The 16,385-nt window shown below is 40.0% G+C and overlaps 1 protein-coding gene across 1 annotated transcript in view; it reads right to left on the bottom strand.

Annotated features, from left to right (window-relative positions):
• Positions 1 to 16,385, bottom strand: part of Srp72 (signal recognition particle 72) — a 91,833-nt gene that overhangs the window by 74,572 nt on the left and 876 nt on the right. The window contains exons 2-4 of the mRNA XM_071677662.1: positions 6,453 to 6,567; positions 4,701 to 4,838; positions 2,018 to 2,135 (exon numbers count right to left, since the gene is read on the bottom strand). Coding sequence (XP_071533763.1) covers positions 2,018 to 2,135; positions 4,701 to 4,838; positions 6,453 to 6,567 — 371 coding nt within the window. The remainder of the gene's footprint in view (positions 1 to 2,017; positions 2,136 to 4,700; positions 4,839 to 6,452; positions 6,568 to 16,385) is intronic.

Here is a 16,385-nt window from a genome sequence, read left to right as displayed (position 1 = left end):
ATATATATATATATATTCTTTTCTTTCTTTCAAACTATTCGCCATTTCCCGCATTAGCGAGGTAGCGTTAAGAACAGAGGACTGGGCCTTTGAGGGAATACCCTCACCTGGCGCAATTCTCTGTTCCCTCTTTTGGAAAATTAAAAAAAAAACGAGAGGGGAGGATTTCCAGCCCCCCGCTCCCTCCCCTTTTAGTCGCCTTCTACGACACGCAGGGAATACGTGGGAAGTATTCTTTCTCCCCTATCCCCAGGGAAAATCTTTTCTTTCTTTCAAACTATTCGCCATTTCCCGCATTAGCGAGGTAGCGTTAAGAACAGAGGACTGGGCCTTTGAGGGAATACCCTCACCTGGCCCAATTCTCTGTTCCTTCTTTTGGAAAATTAAAAAAAAAAAACCGAGAGGGGAGGATTTCCAGCCCCCCGCTCCCTCCCCTTTTAGTCGCCTTCTACGACACGCAGGGAATACGTGGGAAGTACTCTTAATCCCCTATCCCCAGGGATATATATATATATATATATATATATATATATATATATATATATATATATATATATATATATATATATATTATCCCTGGGGATAGGGGAGAAAGAATACTTCCCACGTATTCCCTGCGTGTCGTAGTAGGCGACTAAAAGGGGAGGGAGCCGGGGGCTGGAAATCCTCCCCTCTCGTTTTTTTTTTTAATTTTCCAAAAGAAGGAACAGAGAATTGGGCCAGGTGAGGGTATTCCCTCAAAGGCCCAGTCCTCTGTTCTTAACGCTACCTCGCTAATGCGGGAAATGGTGAATAGTTTGAAAGAAAAAAAGAATATATATACATATATATATATATATATATATATATATATATATATATATATATATATATATTTTTTTTTTTATACTTTGTCGCTGTCTCCCGCGTTTGCGAGGTAGCGCAAGGAAACAGACGAAAGAAATGGCCCAACCCCCCCCCCCCATACACATGTATATACATACGTCCACACACGCAAATATACATACCTACACAGCTTTCCATGGTTTACCCCAGACGCTTCACATGCCTTGATTCAATCCACTGACAGCACGTCAACCCCGGTATACCACATTGCTCCAATTCACTCTATTCCTTGCCCTCCTTTCACCCTCCTGCATGTTCAGGCCCCGATCACACAAAATCTTTTTCACTCCATCTTTCCACCTCCAATTTGGTCTCCCTCTTCTCCTCGTTCCCTCCACCTCCGACACATATATCCTCTTGGTCAATCTTTCCTCACTCATTCTCTCCATGTGCCCAAACCACTTCAAAACACCCTCTTCTGCTCTCTCAACCACGCTCTTTTTATTTCCACACATCTCTCTTACCCTTACGTTACTCACTCGATCAAACCACCTCACACCACACATTGTCCTCAAACATCTCATTTCCAGCACATCCATCCTCCTGTGCACAACTCTATCCATAGCCCACGCCTCGCAACCATACAACATTGTTGGAACCACTATTCCTTCAAACATACCCATTTTTGCTTTCCGAGATAATGTTCTCGACTTCCACACATTCTTCAAGGCCCCCAGAATTTTCGCCCCCTCCCCCACCCTATGATCCACTTCCGCTTCCATGGTTCCATCCGCTGCCAGATCCACTCCCAGATATCTAAAACACTTCACTTCCTCCAGTTTTTCTCCATTCAAACTCACCTCCCAATTGACTTGACCCTCAACCCTACTGTACCTAATAACCTTGCTCTTATTCACATATATATATATATGTACACGTTGAAATGTATAGGTATGTATATGTGCGTGTGTGGATGTGTATGTATATACATGTGTATGTGGATGGGTTGGGCCATTCTTTTGTCCGTTTCCTTGCACTACCTCGCTAATGCGGGAGACAGCGACAAAGTATAATAAGAAAAATAATATTTCTACACACATACACACTTATACATATACATATATATATATACACATGTACATATTTATACTTGCTCGCCTCGATCCCTCCCCAACGCCACTGACATACTCACAGTTCCTTCAACTGAGCGGTTGACAGCTACAGCAGTCAAGTTGGTCTCACGCTCCAGGTCAAAATCATCACTAGTGGTGCGGATGATGTCCCGATATACATCATAACATTCATCATATCTGTTAAAACAGAATTGTTAAGAAAAAAATTCTTTAATAACCATTTACCTATCCTTATAAATACATACATTTCCCATATGCAAAATTGGTAGCACATCCAAGACAAATTTTGAGGCACATAAACTACTTTGAAAATTACAATATAACAGTGAAATCTTGTATTAATTTCACAATGTTAACTTCAAAATGATATTTTCATTACAATCTTCCAAATTGCTTCACCATTAATTGTAATACTTTCCAGTTCAGATATTAATGCAATTATATTTGTATAAAGTAATATCCCTCTTTCCAGATCTGTCAATCTATAATTATGTTCCTACTCTCCTCTGTAACTTAGTTCTATTTGCAATACCTCTAAATACTTATCAATTCTCTCTCCAATCATTTTCAGAGCTCAGCTCCTAGTAATCATAACTTCTAACATCTATTCTTTTAACAGTCCTTTCCAACATTTTAATTTTCAATTCCTTCATCCATTTTATAATCCGTTCAATTTTCACCAGCATACTTTAATAAAATACATGTACTATTACCACTTGTTATACTGTACTGTATTCACAGTAATCTTGTGCATCATCTTAAACTGTTTATTCAATTTAGCATTACCTCTGATACACCCTGTTCTCTCTTCATTGCCCACTGTAATTCTCACTGCACATCACAAATGACTCTTCATTAGTCAACAGTCTTCCCAATTTATTTCTATGTTCCTTTTTTTTAGATAGTGAATGCTGCACAAACAGTGTGATGGGCAACATGAATGGATGGGTGAGAAATACAGTAAAAGGGGAGACAGGTATGGGATCATATAGGAATATGACAACAGTAAAACAATATTATGTGATGAAAGATGAATGAGGATTAGATATATCTGGTTTAAAAAAGGTTACACATAAGTCTGGGTTATCCCTGGGGATAGGGGAGAAAGAATACTTCCCACGTATTCCCTGCGTGTCGTAGAAGGCGACTAAAAGGGGAGGGAGCGGGAGGCTGGAAATCCTTCCCTCTCGGGTTTTTTTTTTTTTTTTTTAATTTTCCAAAAGAAGGAACAGAGAAGGGGGCCAGGTGAGGGTATTCCCTCAAAGGTCCAGTACTCTGTTCTTAACGCTACCTCGCTAACGCGGGAAATGGCGAATAGTATGAAAAAAAAAAAAAAAGAAAAAAAAATAAGTCTGGGTGACTGTCAGTACCTATACACCTGGCGGCAAAAACAGTGAGGAACGGAATGGTTTTATCTGGGAGAAGTTGAACATATGTCAAGGCAATTACGGTGCAAAGGATGGAGTCCTTGCAGTAGTTTAATTGAATGCAAGAGTGGGTGATGTGGCAATTGAGGGTATAATATTGGGGCATAGGATGTGCAGCTGAATGAAAATGGGGAACTGCATATTTAGTAGTGGGCTGAAAAAGGATTGGTGATTGGGAATACAATGTTTAAAAAGGGATGCACACATAAGTGCACATGGGTGAGTAAGAATGGGGTTTATGGGTAAAACTGTTTACTTTTTACCTGGTTTAAAAAGAGGTGCTTACACAAGTACATATGGGTAAGTGGAACTGGGGTCAATGGGTATAACTGGCTTACTTTACTATGAAACAAGTATGCAAAGGAAAGGATGTCTGATGCGTATATGCTAAGATTGGAAGTAGGTGATGTGTCTGATCATTTCTTGGTGGAAACAAATGTGAAACTTTGGTTTTGGAAAAAAGAGAAAATGACATGATGAGAGTGGTGGCAGTGAATGAGCTTGGAAAAGAGGCTTGAGTACTGAAATACTTTGAGAGATTAAAAGAAGAGTGATAAGAGGCAAGATAATATTTATGCCTCCTTAGGTGCATAAATAATTTTCCGTGTCATTACTATTTTTTCTTTTCTTCTTCCTTTCATAATTGTTCACATTTCCTGCATCAAAGAGGTAGTGGCAAGAACAAACAAAGATACTGCCTCGTTTGTTCACATCCACTCTATAGATTTCATGTATAATTCACCAAAACCACTCTTACCATACTAAAGACTATATATTTCAGATATCTAGCACAATAACATACAGCCTTGACAGCATTCAAAGGTCCGTTGCTGTTCGCATTCCTTAGTGTAACAAGCCTAGTCCTAAAGGATGTGCATACACAAAGCCACACCTCTACCATGCTGAAAATGAGAGAGAGAGGCCACTTCACAAACTATCATTCCCATACCCTCCTTACATATATCATGAATTTATCTATCTATCTATCTATGTATATCTCTAATGCCTGTTGCCTTTGGGAACTCCCTCGAGGAGGTGGCCATGGCAAAAGGAGACCTATAACTGGTGAACTCCAGTTCTGATTCTTAGCTTTTACTGCCTCACCCTTAGCAGGATACTGGTAGAGGGCAACTCTAGTGCAATGTTTTCAGAGACTCCTACCTAATGTTCCCACCTCCTACCATTACCTAATGTGTACTTAATGTTCCAACCTACAACTACTACCTAATGCTCCCAGCTTGTGTTCCTACCTACTACTTCTACCTACTGCTCCTACCATTTAATAATGAATCACATTAAGAAAAACTATTCAAACCTTTCAAGGCGATAGAGGATCTGTGCCTGAAGCTCCTGGACACGAGGAGAGACTTCAGCAGCTTTACAGATGGTGTCATAAGCTGCAGCCACTTGATTCAGCCGGTATTCACAGTAAGCCTTCTCAAATGCAAGCTCCCTGAAATTACAGCACAGCAGATGCTAAAAGGACTTCACAACTTTATTCATATAAGAAAATTCTATTTCAAGTTATCATTCTCATCCTTAAATATATCAAAGTAAGGAAGTTTGTAGGCTGGTTCATGTATTTAGAATGAATACTTCATCAATTATTAAAAATGATGGTTTCAAAGTTGAAAAACACTTTTCTCTCAGAGGCAGTGTCTTGCAAGCAATGATAAATTCCTTGATAATATAAGAATCACGACCACTCCCTTTTCAGTAGATAGGATCAGAAAAACATTCTGCTCAACTAACAGGTTCGCTCTCATTTCAAACCATGGCATAAACACAAGGTAGCCACAAAAGGCACAGAGAAAAGATATCTATAAAAAAGGGGGAAGGCTGAGCAGGAAGGCTTGTGGGATAATGCCTCACATGGAAAAGGTTTTCAACTTTCAAAATGTACAGTTTTCTCCTCCGCAGTCAGCCTCACAAGCAATGATAGAATAACCACATGACAGAGGAGGGTCTGAGAAAAACTTTCAAATCACAAAAAAATAGCAAAAATAATCATCTTCAGTGAATTTGAGGTGTAATGAAATCCGACTCCACAAGGAGGAATCCCTAAAGCTAAACAGGACATGTCCACCACACAAAAACTAAAGAACCATTCAGTGAAAAAGGAAGAAAACTGCAAAAGGCATATCCTCGTTCTTTACTACTTCCAATAAGAAGGTTTCGGAGGATAGCCATCTTCCTTACATCTTGTGCTCTAGCATAAAGCCAAGGTTGAGCCAAACAAGCATGCTTCTTGATCCAGGTACAGATATTTCATATGAAAAAGAGTTTCAAGGCTCCAGAGTGTACAAATACATGATTCCCTCCATAACTGCTAGTGAAGTCCAAAAAGTTTCTAGTGGAGTTAAGTGAGTAAAAGGTACAAGTCTGTGATCCACTGAGGTCACTTATGAAGGTCCTCAATTAGAAAATCAAATTAAGACAGAAATACACAGCCAAACCAAAGGTAGCAAGGCTTGCATGATTTGAATATCTCACTTGTGCTTCACTGTGAGGATCCTCACACCACCATGCTGGATCCCACTGCTTGGCTAGAAGTAGCCCCCAGCTGTAGCAATACTCACTTGATAGTAGGAAAAATACCAACAATACTTAAAACTCTGTGCCATGGTTGGTAAAATAGTATCCATTACCTTGAGCAAGTACACTTGAAACCAAAGTTGAAAATACCACAGTGGGCAACAACAACTGTACAAAAAATCAACCAAACTTTTCTGTTTTCTTGAACTTTTCTGAATATTTTCTATCAACTGACATCAATATATCTTTTAAATTTTTGGATAAGCCCAGGTCCTACAGATCCCCAAAATTTCCAGCCTTATCCTTTAGGGGATAATGACTACCAAGGATACAATGGCAACCTTCCAATCCACAAAATTTTCCCATTAGAAGTGAATTACTGAGTAGCAAGATCAACAATCATATACTTTATGTTATAGTTAAATTAAAGAACAAATACAGCAACTTTTTTTTCACATAAGCATAATGTGCTTAAATTTCATTCAAACCTTTAAAGCTTTATAACTTTATAACTCAACTTGTAAAGACTCACACTCCAAACTTTGACTTTGTGACAGCAGTAAGCGCTTCAGAAAACTGGTCCAGCTGGATTAGTGCTACAACCTTGCACTGCCATGCCTTAAGTTCCTTAGGCTCTTCTGCCAATACTGCAACAAAATAAAATCTATATCATTTAAAATAGTTTTAGGCTCATAGAGTATCATAACATACTACCTTAGAGAACTCTCAAATACTTGACCATGTACTCCAAATTTCATGATCTAAGAGTATCTTTGCACAAAGTAGCATAAAATAATACTATCATTCAGTCATTCACTTTAAACTAGCCTATAATTCACACACAATCAATGAATCATGCACTAGCTAAATGTAAAGTCTCTTAGTACATTACATTCTGAATCTGTTTAAAATACATGATGGCATACTTCGTTTTGTTCTGATCTGTTTCCAGATTAGAAGTACAGCTTCCATGGCTGATATATAGTGTCTGGTTCACTATAAATAAGTTTCTGAAAATCTAAAATAGTTTTGTTTTCTCAGCCAATTCACGAACCATATTAGAATACCAGTCAAGTGCCCAAAATTTTTTGCACAGGATCTGAATAAATATGAAATTTCCCAATGATCTGTTCATTTTGTCTCATATACCATTAGTTTTCAATCCCAATGTTAGTATAGATAAATCATGACAATGCCTCACTTCTTATTAATCAGGTGCTGCCACTGGTTGAGGGTAAGTTTCATTACACTCAGGAGGTGCATATCACAAAATTCTTTGGTTTATCACAATGAACTGTAAAAAGATGGACACATACCACAGTTAGTGCTATCCCTTAGAGCACTTTTGTTATGGAGCTCTTGCTTGCATCTTGGAGCTCTAGTTTAACAAGAATAAAATTATAAAAATCCAAGAAAGAAGTCAAAAGTCACAAGTCTGAACGCTAACAATATGCCAAGAGCAACTATCCTTGTTTTTACTGAGCCAATCAAGAGTACCACACACACATATACTAATATCCAATCAGTGCTAAGTGCTTTCATTCACTAGTACAATAAAAATTTGGCTGCACTTACACTGAACACATTCATGCTGACACCAATCTTTAAAAATCTTTTTTCTCATCCCGTATGGAAAATGTCCTGCAAATTCTAGTTGTATTAGTGCATCTAAAATAAGTAAGAAAAGCCTCTCCTTACATGTAAAATTGCTAGTGAAGAAGTGGTTGGAGCTGATGACTGTCAGGCTGATGTTGGTGATGCTCTCAATTTGGTTATAGTGATGGTTAGAACAATAATCAAGTGTGCAGACAAGGTAAAATCTTATGCTATGATGACCATGAAGTCAACAGCAATGAATGTGATTCATTCAAGGACCACATGATCACCATAAAGTCAACAGCAATGAATGTCTCATTCAAGGACCATTCTTTAAAAACAAATGGAAGGTAAGTTAAGATAGGCTAAGTGGTGCATGTTACCACTCCCTTCCATTCCACATCTCTAAATCATTCCCACTTTCTGCTTTTCCAGTCAAGATCTTAAAATACTTCATAACGCAATGTTGAAGAGATACAACATTGCTCATTAATAAACTCAATTCTGCAGGTAGAAATCTGCTGTTCAATAGCATCTAGCAGTGCTAAGCCAGTGTTTTCAAAGAAACTGATAGATTTTTATCATCTCACCATTGACTATAATCTTCCTCACTACCATTACCTCTATTATCGACATTTAAATCAAAATTTCTGTAATGAAGAGATGGATTAGCTTCAGCCAGATAATAGCCCTACAATATCCACAACTTCCTATCCCCCTCCCACCCACTGTCTCACATTCCATCTACAGTTTGGTCTCCCCATTCTCCTTGTTCCCTACACTTCAGATATATATATATATATATATATATATATATATATATATATATATATATATATATATATATATATATATTATCCCTGGGGATAGGGGAGAAAGAATACTTCCCACGTATTCCCTGCGTGTCGTAGAAGGCGACTAAAAGGGGAGGGAGCGGGGGGCTGGAAATCCTCCCCTCTCACTTTTTTTTTTTTTTTTTTTTTTTTTTTTTTTCCAAAAGAGGGAACAGAGAAGGGGCCCAGGTGAGGATATTCCCTCAAGGGCCTAGTCCTCTGTTCTCAACGCTACCTCGCTAATGCGGGAAATGGCGAATAGTATGAAAGAAAGAAAGAAATATATATATATCTTTTATTTATTTATTATACTTTGTCGCTGTCTCCCGCGTTTGCGAGGTAGCGCAAGGAAACAGACGAAAGAAATGGCCCAACCCCCCCCCATTCACGTATATACATACGTCCACACACGCAAATATACATACCTACACAGCTTTCCATGGTTTACCCCAGACGCTTCACATGCCTTGATTCAATCCACTGACAGCACGTCAACCCCGGTATACCACATCGCTCCAATTCACTCTATTCCTTGCCCTCCTTTCACCCTCCTGCATGTTCAGGCCCCGATCACACAAAATCTTTTTCACTCCATCTTTCCACCTACAATTTGGTCTCCCTCTTCTCCTTGTTCCCTCCACCTCCGACACATATATCCTCTTGGTCAATCTTTCCTCACTCATCCTCTCCATATGCCCAAACCACTTCAAAACACCCTCTTCTGCTCTCTCAACCACGCTCTTTTTATTTCCACACATCTCTCTTACCCTTACGTTACTCACTCGATCAAACCACCTCACACCACACATTGTCCTCAAACATCTCATTTCCAGCACATCCATCCTCCTGCGCACAACTCTATCCATAGCCCACGCCTCGCAACCATACAACATTGTTGGAACCACTATTCCTTCAAACATACCCATTTTTGCTTTCCGAGATAATGTTCTCGACTTCCACACATTCTTCAAGGCCCCCAGGATTTTTGCCCCCTCCCCCACCCTATGATCCACTTCCGCGTCCATGGTTCCATCCGCTGCCAGATCCACTCCCAGATATCTAAAACACTTCACTTCCTCCAGTTTTTCTCCATTCAAACTCACCTCCCAATTGACTTGACCCTCAACCCTACTGTACCTAATAACCTTGCTCTTATTCACATTTACTCTTAACTTTCTTCTTCCACACACTTTTCCAAGCTCAGTCACCAGCTTCTGCAGTTTCTCACATGAATCAGCCACCAGCGCTGTATCATCAGCGAACAACAACTGACTCACTTCACAAGCTCTCTCATCCCCAACAGACTTCATACTTGCCCCTCTTTCCAAAACTCTTGCATTTACCTCCCTAACAACCCCATCCATAAACAAATTAAACAACCATGGAGACATCACACACCCCTGCCGCAAACCTACATTCACTGAGAACCAATCACTTTCCTCTCTTCCTACACGTACACATGCCTTACATCCTCGATAAAAACTTTTCACTGCTTCTAACAACTTTCCTCCCACACCATATATTCTTAATACCTTCCACAGAGCATCTCTATCAACTCTATCATATGCCTTCTCCAGATCCATAAATGCTACATACAAATCCATTTGCTTTTCTAAGTATTTCTCACATACATTCTTCAGAGCAAACACCTGATCCACACATCCTCTACCACTTCTGAAACTACACTGCTCTTCCCCAATCTGATGCTCTGTACATGCCTTCACCCTCTCAATCAATACCCTCCCATATAATTTACCAGGAATACTCAACAAACTTATACCTCTGTAATTTGAGCACTCACTCTTATCCCCTTTGCCTTTGTACAATGGCACTATGCACGCATTCCGCCAATCCTCAGGCACCTCACCATGAGTCATACATACATTAAATAACCTTACCAACCAGTCAACAATACAGTCACCCCCTTTTTTAATAAATTCCACTGCAATACCATATATATATATATATATATATATATATATATATATATATATATATATATATATATATATACATATATATATATATATATATATATATATATATATATATATATATATATATATATATATATTTTTGCTTTGTCGCTGTCTCCCGCGTTTGCGAGGTAGCGCAAGGAAACAAACGAAAGAAATGGCCCAACCCACCCCTATACACATGTATATACATACGTCCACACATGCAAATATACATACCTGCACAGCTTTCCATGGTTTACCCCAGACGAAGCGCTTCACATGCCCTGATTCAATCCACTGACAGCACGTCAACCCCGGTATACCACATCGCTCCAATTCACTCTATTCCTTGCCCTCCTTTCACCCTCCAGCATGTTCAGGCCCCGATCACACAAAATCTTTTTCACTCCATCTTTCCACCTCCAATTTGATCTCCCTCTTCTCCTCGTTCCCTCCACCTCCGTCACATATATCCTCTTGGTCAATCTTTCCTCACTCGTTCTCTCCATGTGACCAAACCATTTCAAAACACCCTCTTCTGCTCTCTCAACCACGCTCTTTTTATTTCCACACATCTCTCTTACCCTTACGTTACTTACTTCATCAAACCACCTCACACCACACATTGTCCTCAAACATCTCATTTCCAGCACATCCATCCTCCTGCACACAACTCTATCCATAGCCCACGCCTCGAAACCATACAACATTGTTGGAACCACTATTCCTTCAAACATACCCATTTTTGCTTTCCGAGATAATGTTCTCAACTTCCACACATTCTTCAAGGCTCCCAGAATTTTCGCCCCCTCCCCCACCCTATGATCCACTTCCGCTTCCATGGTTCCATCCGCTGCCAGATCCACTCCCAGATATCTAAAACACTTCACTTCCTCCAGTTTTTCTCCATTCAAACTCACCTCCCAATTGACTTGACCCTCAACCCTACTGTACCTAATAACCTTGCTCTTATTCACATTTACTCTTAACTTTCTTCTTTCATACACTTTACCAAACTCAGTCACCAGCTTCTGCAGTTTCTCACATGAATCAGCCACCAGCGCTGTATCATCAGCGAACAACGACTGACTCACTTCCCAAGCTCTCTCATCCCCAACAGACTTCATACTTGCCCCTCTTTCCAAAACTCTTGCATTCACCTCCCTAACAACCCCATCCATAAACAAATTAAACAACCATGGAGACATCACACACCCCTGCCGCAAACCTACATTCACTGAGAACCAATCACTTTCCTCTCTTCCTACATGTACACATGCCTTACATCCTCGATAAAAACTTTTCACTGCTTCTAACAACTTGCCTCCCACACCATATATTCTTAATACCTTCCACAGAGCATCTCTATCAACTCTATTATATGCCTTCTCCAGATCCCTAAATGCTACATACAAATCCATTTTTTTTTTTTTTTTTTTTTTTGCTTTGCCGGTCTCCCGCGTTTGCGAGGTAGCGCAAGGAAACAGACAAAAGAAATGGCCCAACCCACCCCCATACACATGCCTTGATTCAATCCACTGACAGCACGTCAACCCCGGTATACCACATCGCTCCAATTCACTCTATTCTTTGCCTTCCTTTCACCCTCCTGCATGTTCAGGCCCCGATCACACAAAATCTTTTTCACTCCATCTTTCCACCTCCAATTTGGTCTCCCTCTTCTCCTCGTTCCCTCCACCTCTGACACATATATCCTCTTGGTCAATCTTTCCTCACTCATTCTCTCCATGTGACCAAACCATTTCAAAACACCCTCTTCTGCTCTCTCAACCACGCTCTTTTTATTTCCACACATCTCTCTTACCCTTACGTTACTAACTCGATCAAACCACCTCACACCACACATTATCCTCAAACATCTCATTTCCAGCACATCCATCCTCCTGCGCACAACTCTATCCATAGCCCACGCCTCGCAACCATACAACATTGTTGGAACCACTATTCCTTCAAACATACCCATTTTTGCTTTCCGAGATAATGTTCTCGACTCCCACACATTCTTCAAGGCTCCCAGAATTTTCGCCCCCTCCCCCACCTTATGATCCACTTCCGCTTCCATGGTTCCATCCGCTGCCAGATCCACTCCCAGATATCTAAAACACTTCACTTCCTCCAGTTTTTCTCCATTCAAACTCACCTCCCAATTGACTTGACCCTCAACCCTACTGTACCTAATAACCTTGCTCTTATTCACATTTACTCTTAACTTTCTTCTTTCACACAATTTACCAAACTCAGTCACCAGCTTCTGCAGTTTCTCACATGAATCAGCCACCAGCGCTGTATCATCAGCGAACAACAACTGACTCACTTCACAAGCTCTCTCATCCCCAACAGACTTCATACTTGCCCCTCTTTCCAAAACTCTTGCATTCACCTCCCTAACAACCCCATCCATAAACAAATTAAACAACCATGGAGACATCACACACCCCTGCCGCAAACCTACATTCACTGAGAACCAATCACTTTCCTCTCTTCCTACACGTACACATGCCTTACATCCTCGATAAAAACTTTTCACTGCTTCTAACAACTTGCCTCCCACACCATATATTCTTAATACCTTCCACAGAGCATCTCTATCAACTCTATCATATGCCTTCTCCAGATCCATAAATGCTACATACAAATCCACTTGCTTTTCTAAGTATTTCTCACATATATATATATATATATATATATATATATATATATATATATATATATATATATATATATATATATATATCTTTTTCAACCTTTCTTCACTCATTTTCTCAATATGTCTCAACCATTTCAGCACACCCTCCTCTACTCTGTCAAGCACACTCCTCTTATTACCAAACCCCTCTCTTACCCTTTCATTACTTGCTCGATCAAACTGCCTCACACCACATATTGTCCTCAAACATTATGTTTCCAATACACCCACCCTCCTCTGCAGTCTTATCAATAGCCCATTCTTGGTATCCATATATAGTAATGTTGGGGATACTACACCTTCAAACATACACATGTTTGCCTTCCCAGATAATATCTCTCTTCCCACACATTCTAAAGTGTTCCTAGAACCTTCATTCTCCTCACCCATCCTATGATACACTTTGCTACCATGGTTCCAATTACTGCTATGTCCACTCCCAGGTATCTAAAACACTTCACTTCCTCAACTATCTAGTCCCTCATCTGTACTAAATCTAATAACCTTACTTTCATTCATACTAACTCTCAACTCCTTTTCACATACCCTTCCAAACTCAGTCAGCAACTTCAGCAGTTTCAAACTTAAATCTGCCACCAGTGCTGTATTATCAGCAAACAACAACCAACTCACTTCCCAAGTCCTCTCATCCCCTGCAGACTGCATACTCGCCCCTCTCTCCAAGTTTCTTGCATCTACTTCCCTCACTAACCAATCCATAAACAAACTGAAAAACCATGTTGACATCACCCAACTCTGTCACAGTCCAACCTTCACTTGGAACCGTTCACTCTTTTTCTCTTCATACTTGAAAAGATGCCTTACACCCTTGATAAAAACTTTTCCCTGCTTCTAGCTGCTTCCCTCCCACACCATTCTACATTCTACAAGACATCTCTATCAACCATATCATATGCTTTCTCCAGATCCATTAATGCTATAAACAAATTCATCAGTTTCTCTAGTATTTCTCACACACATTATTCAAAGCAATCATCAGATCCAAACATCCTTTACCACTTCTAAACCACACTGCTCCTCCCCATTCTGATGCTCTGTACATGCCTTTATTCTCTCAATCACTACCCTCTCATAATACTTACCAGGTACACTCATGAAACTTATACCTCTGTAGTTTGAACACTCACCTTTATACAATGGCACTATATCTGTATTCTGCCAATCCTCAGGCATCTCACCATGACCCATAAATAAACTGAGAATCCTAACTAACCAAGCAACATGAATACTATCCATTCCAGCCACCTTGCCACATTTCATCTTACATAGGGCTTTCATCACCTCTTCTCTCTTCAACAACTTTCCATGGCTCCCTCACTTTGCATTCCATCCCACCCCAAACACCCTACATCTACCACCCTATCATCAAACACATTCAACAGTTTTTCAAAATAATCGCTAATTCTCCTCCTCACTTCACTACCTGTTACCACTACCCCTTTTGCCCCCTTCACCAATTTTCCTCTTGCTTTTCACCCATTAACCTCCTTCCAGAACATTTTATTTTCCCTTAAGTTAACTAATACTTGTTCATCTCAACTCTCATTTGCCCATTTAAAACCTCTGCACCTTCCTCTAGATCTCTAGCCACTTTCTCTTATACATCCCCTAATCATTTGCACTTCTTCCCTATAAACACTAACCAAATGCCTCCCTTTTCCCTGTCAAAAGCATCTTTACTTCTTCCCACCACTAACTAGCCTTACTAATCTGCCCACTTTTCATCTTTTGCATGCCAAATGCATCTCTCGCATGTGCCAGCATTGCCTCACTAAGTACTTCCCATTCCTCACCTTGCTTCCTTAACTCTCACCTTTTGCCATTCTACACTCAATCTCTACCAGTATTTCTTCACACAAGTCTCTTTCGTCTGTTTCCTTGCGCTACCTCGCAAACGCGGGAGACAGCGACAAAGTATAAAAAAAAAAAAAAAAAGTCTCTTTTCCAAGCTCACTTACTTTCACCACTCTCTTCTCACTGATACTGTTTCCTCTTTTCCTAAAACCTCTAAAAATCTTTAACCTTGCCTCCACAAGTTAGTGAGCAAACATATCACTGGTTGCCCCTCTCAGCATATTTACAGCCAAAAGTCTTTCTTCTACATGCATGTTAACTAAAATATAATCCAATAATGCCTGCTGATCATATCACCTACTCGTACACACATGTATCTCCCCCTTTTTAAACCAGATCTTCCCAATCACCACTCCTTTTTCAGCTCACTTCCTCACATGCTGTTCACCATTTCCATTCATAACACTAAATACCCCATGCCTGCCAACTACATCTGAAACTGCCACATAACTCACCTCATTCACATCACCAAACAAAATAATCCACTCTCCTGCATAAAAGCTGCTGACATGCTCACTCTACTGCTCCAAAACAGCTGCTCCCAAAACATTTGTCTCTCATGGCCAGGTGCATAAATGCTAATAATCGCTCATTTCTTGCCATCTACTTTCATTTTTTCCCATATCAGTCAAGAATTCACTTAATTACACCATCACATACTCCCACAACCTCTGCTTTAGGAGCAGTGGTACTCATTCCTTAGCTCTACTCCTCTAACCAACCTCTGACTTTACTCTTAAGGCATTTCCAAACCATTCTTCCCTTCTACCCTTGAGCTTTGTTTCACTCCGAGCCAGATCATTCAGGTTTCTTTCCTCAAATCTGTTTCCTATCTCTCCTCTCTACTCATCTTGGTTACACCTATACTCGGTTAGATATCCCAGCCTAAGCCTGTGATGAGGATGAGCACCCACTACTTGGCTTCTTCTGTCCCATCTCTTCCTCTTCTCCCATCCACTTTAGTCGACTTCTTCAACATGCAGGGAATGCGGAGGTAAAATTCTTTTTCCCGTACCCCAAGGGATATGTTGTACATGTACAATTATATAAGCCAATATCATTCACAACTCACAGTTATCATTATATTATCTATATCATATGAGATGACAACTGATAGTTTGATTCAATCAGCTTCAATACATACAAGAACATAAATTCACATCAATCTACCAACAAGTGAAAAGATCACCATCTATCATCAATGACTGATAATGGATAGTACTTATGTCTTATAAAAACTAATACAAGTAATAAACATATTCATTTATATAATTCACAATTTCTATCAAATATCCATCAATAATGGAGGGCAGTTCAATCACTGACACATGATGGCAACTCACTCCTTGACACATAGGCAGTTCATTCATTGACAACTGTCAGATGCTCCCTCCCTGACATCTCTATGGCTCATTCACTGCAATGCTTTCTGATCACTCCCTAAATCGTTGGCAGCTCAATCCCTGACTCATCAGTTAATCCTTCATTGATACATG

This window comes from Panulirus ornatus, chromosome 25 (genome assembly GCF_036320965.1).
Source record: "Panulirus ornatus isolate Po-2019 chromosome 25, ASM3632096v1, whole genome shotgun sequence".
Taxonomy (NCBI): Eukaryota; Metazoa; Arthropoda; class Malacostraca; order Decapoda; family Palinuridae; genus Panulirus; species Panulirus ornatus.
This window is presented reverse-complemented; position numbering and strand designations above follow the sequence as displayed.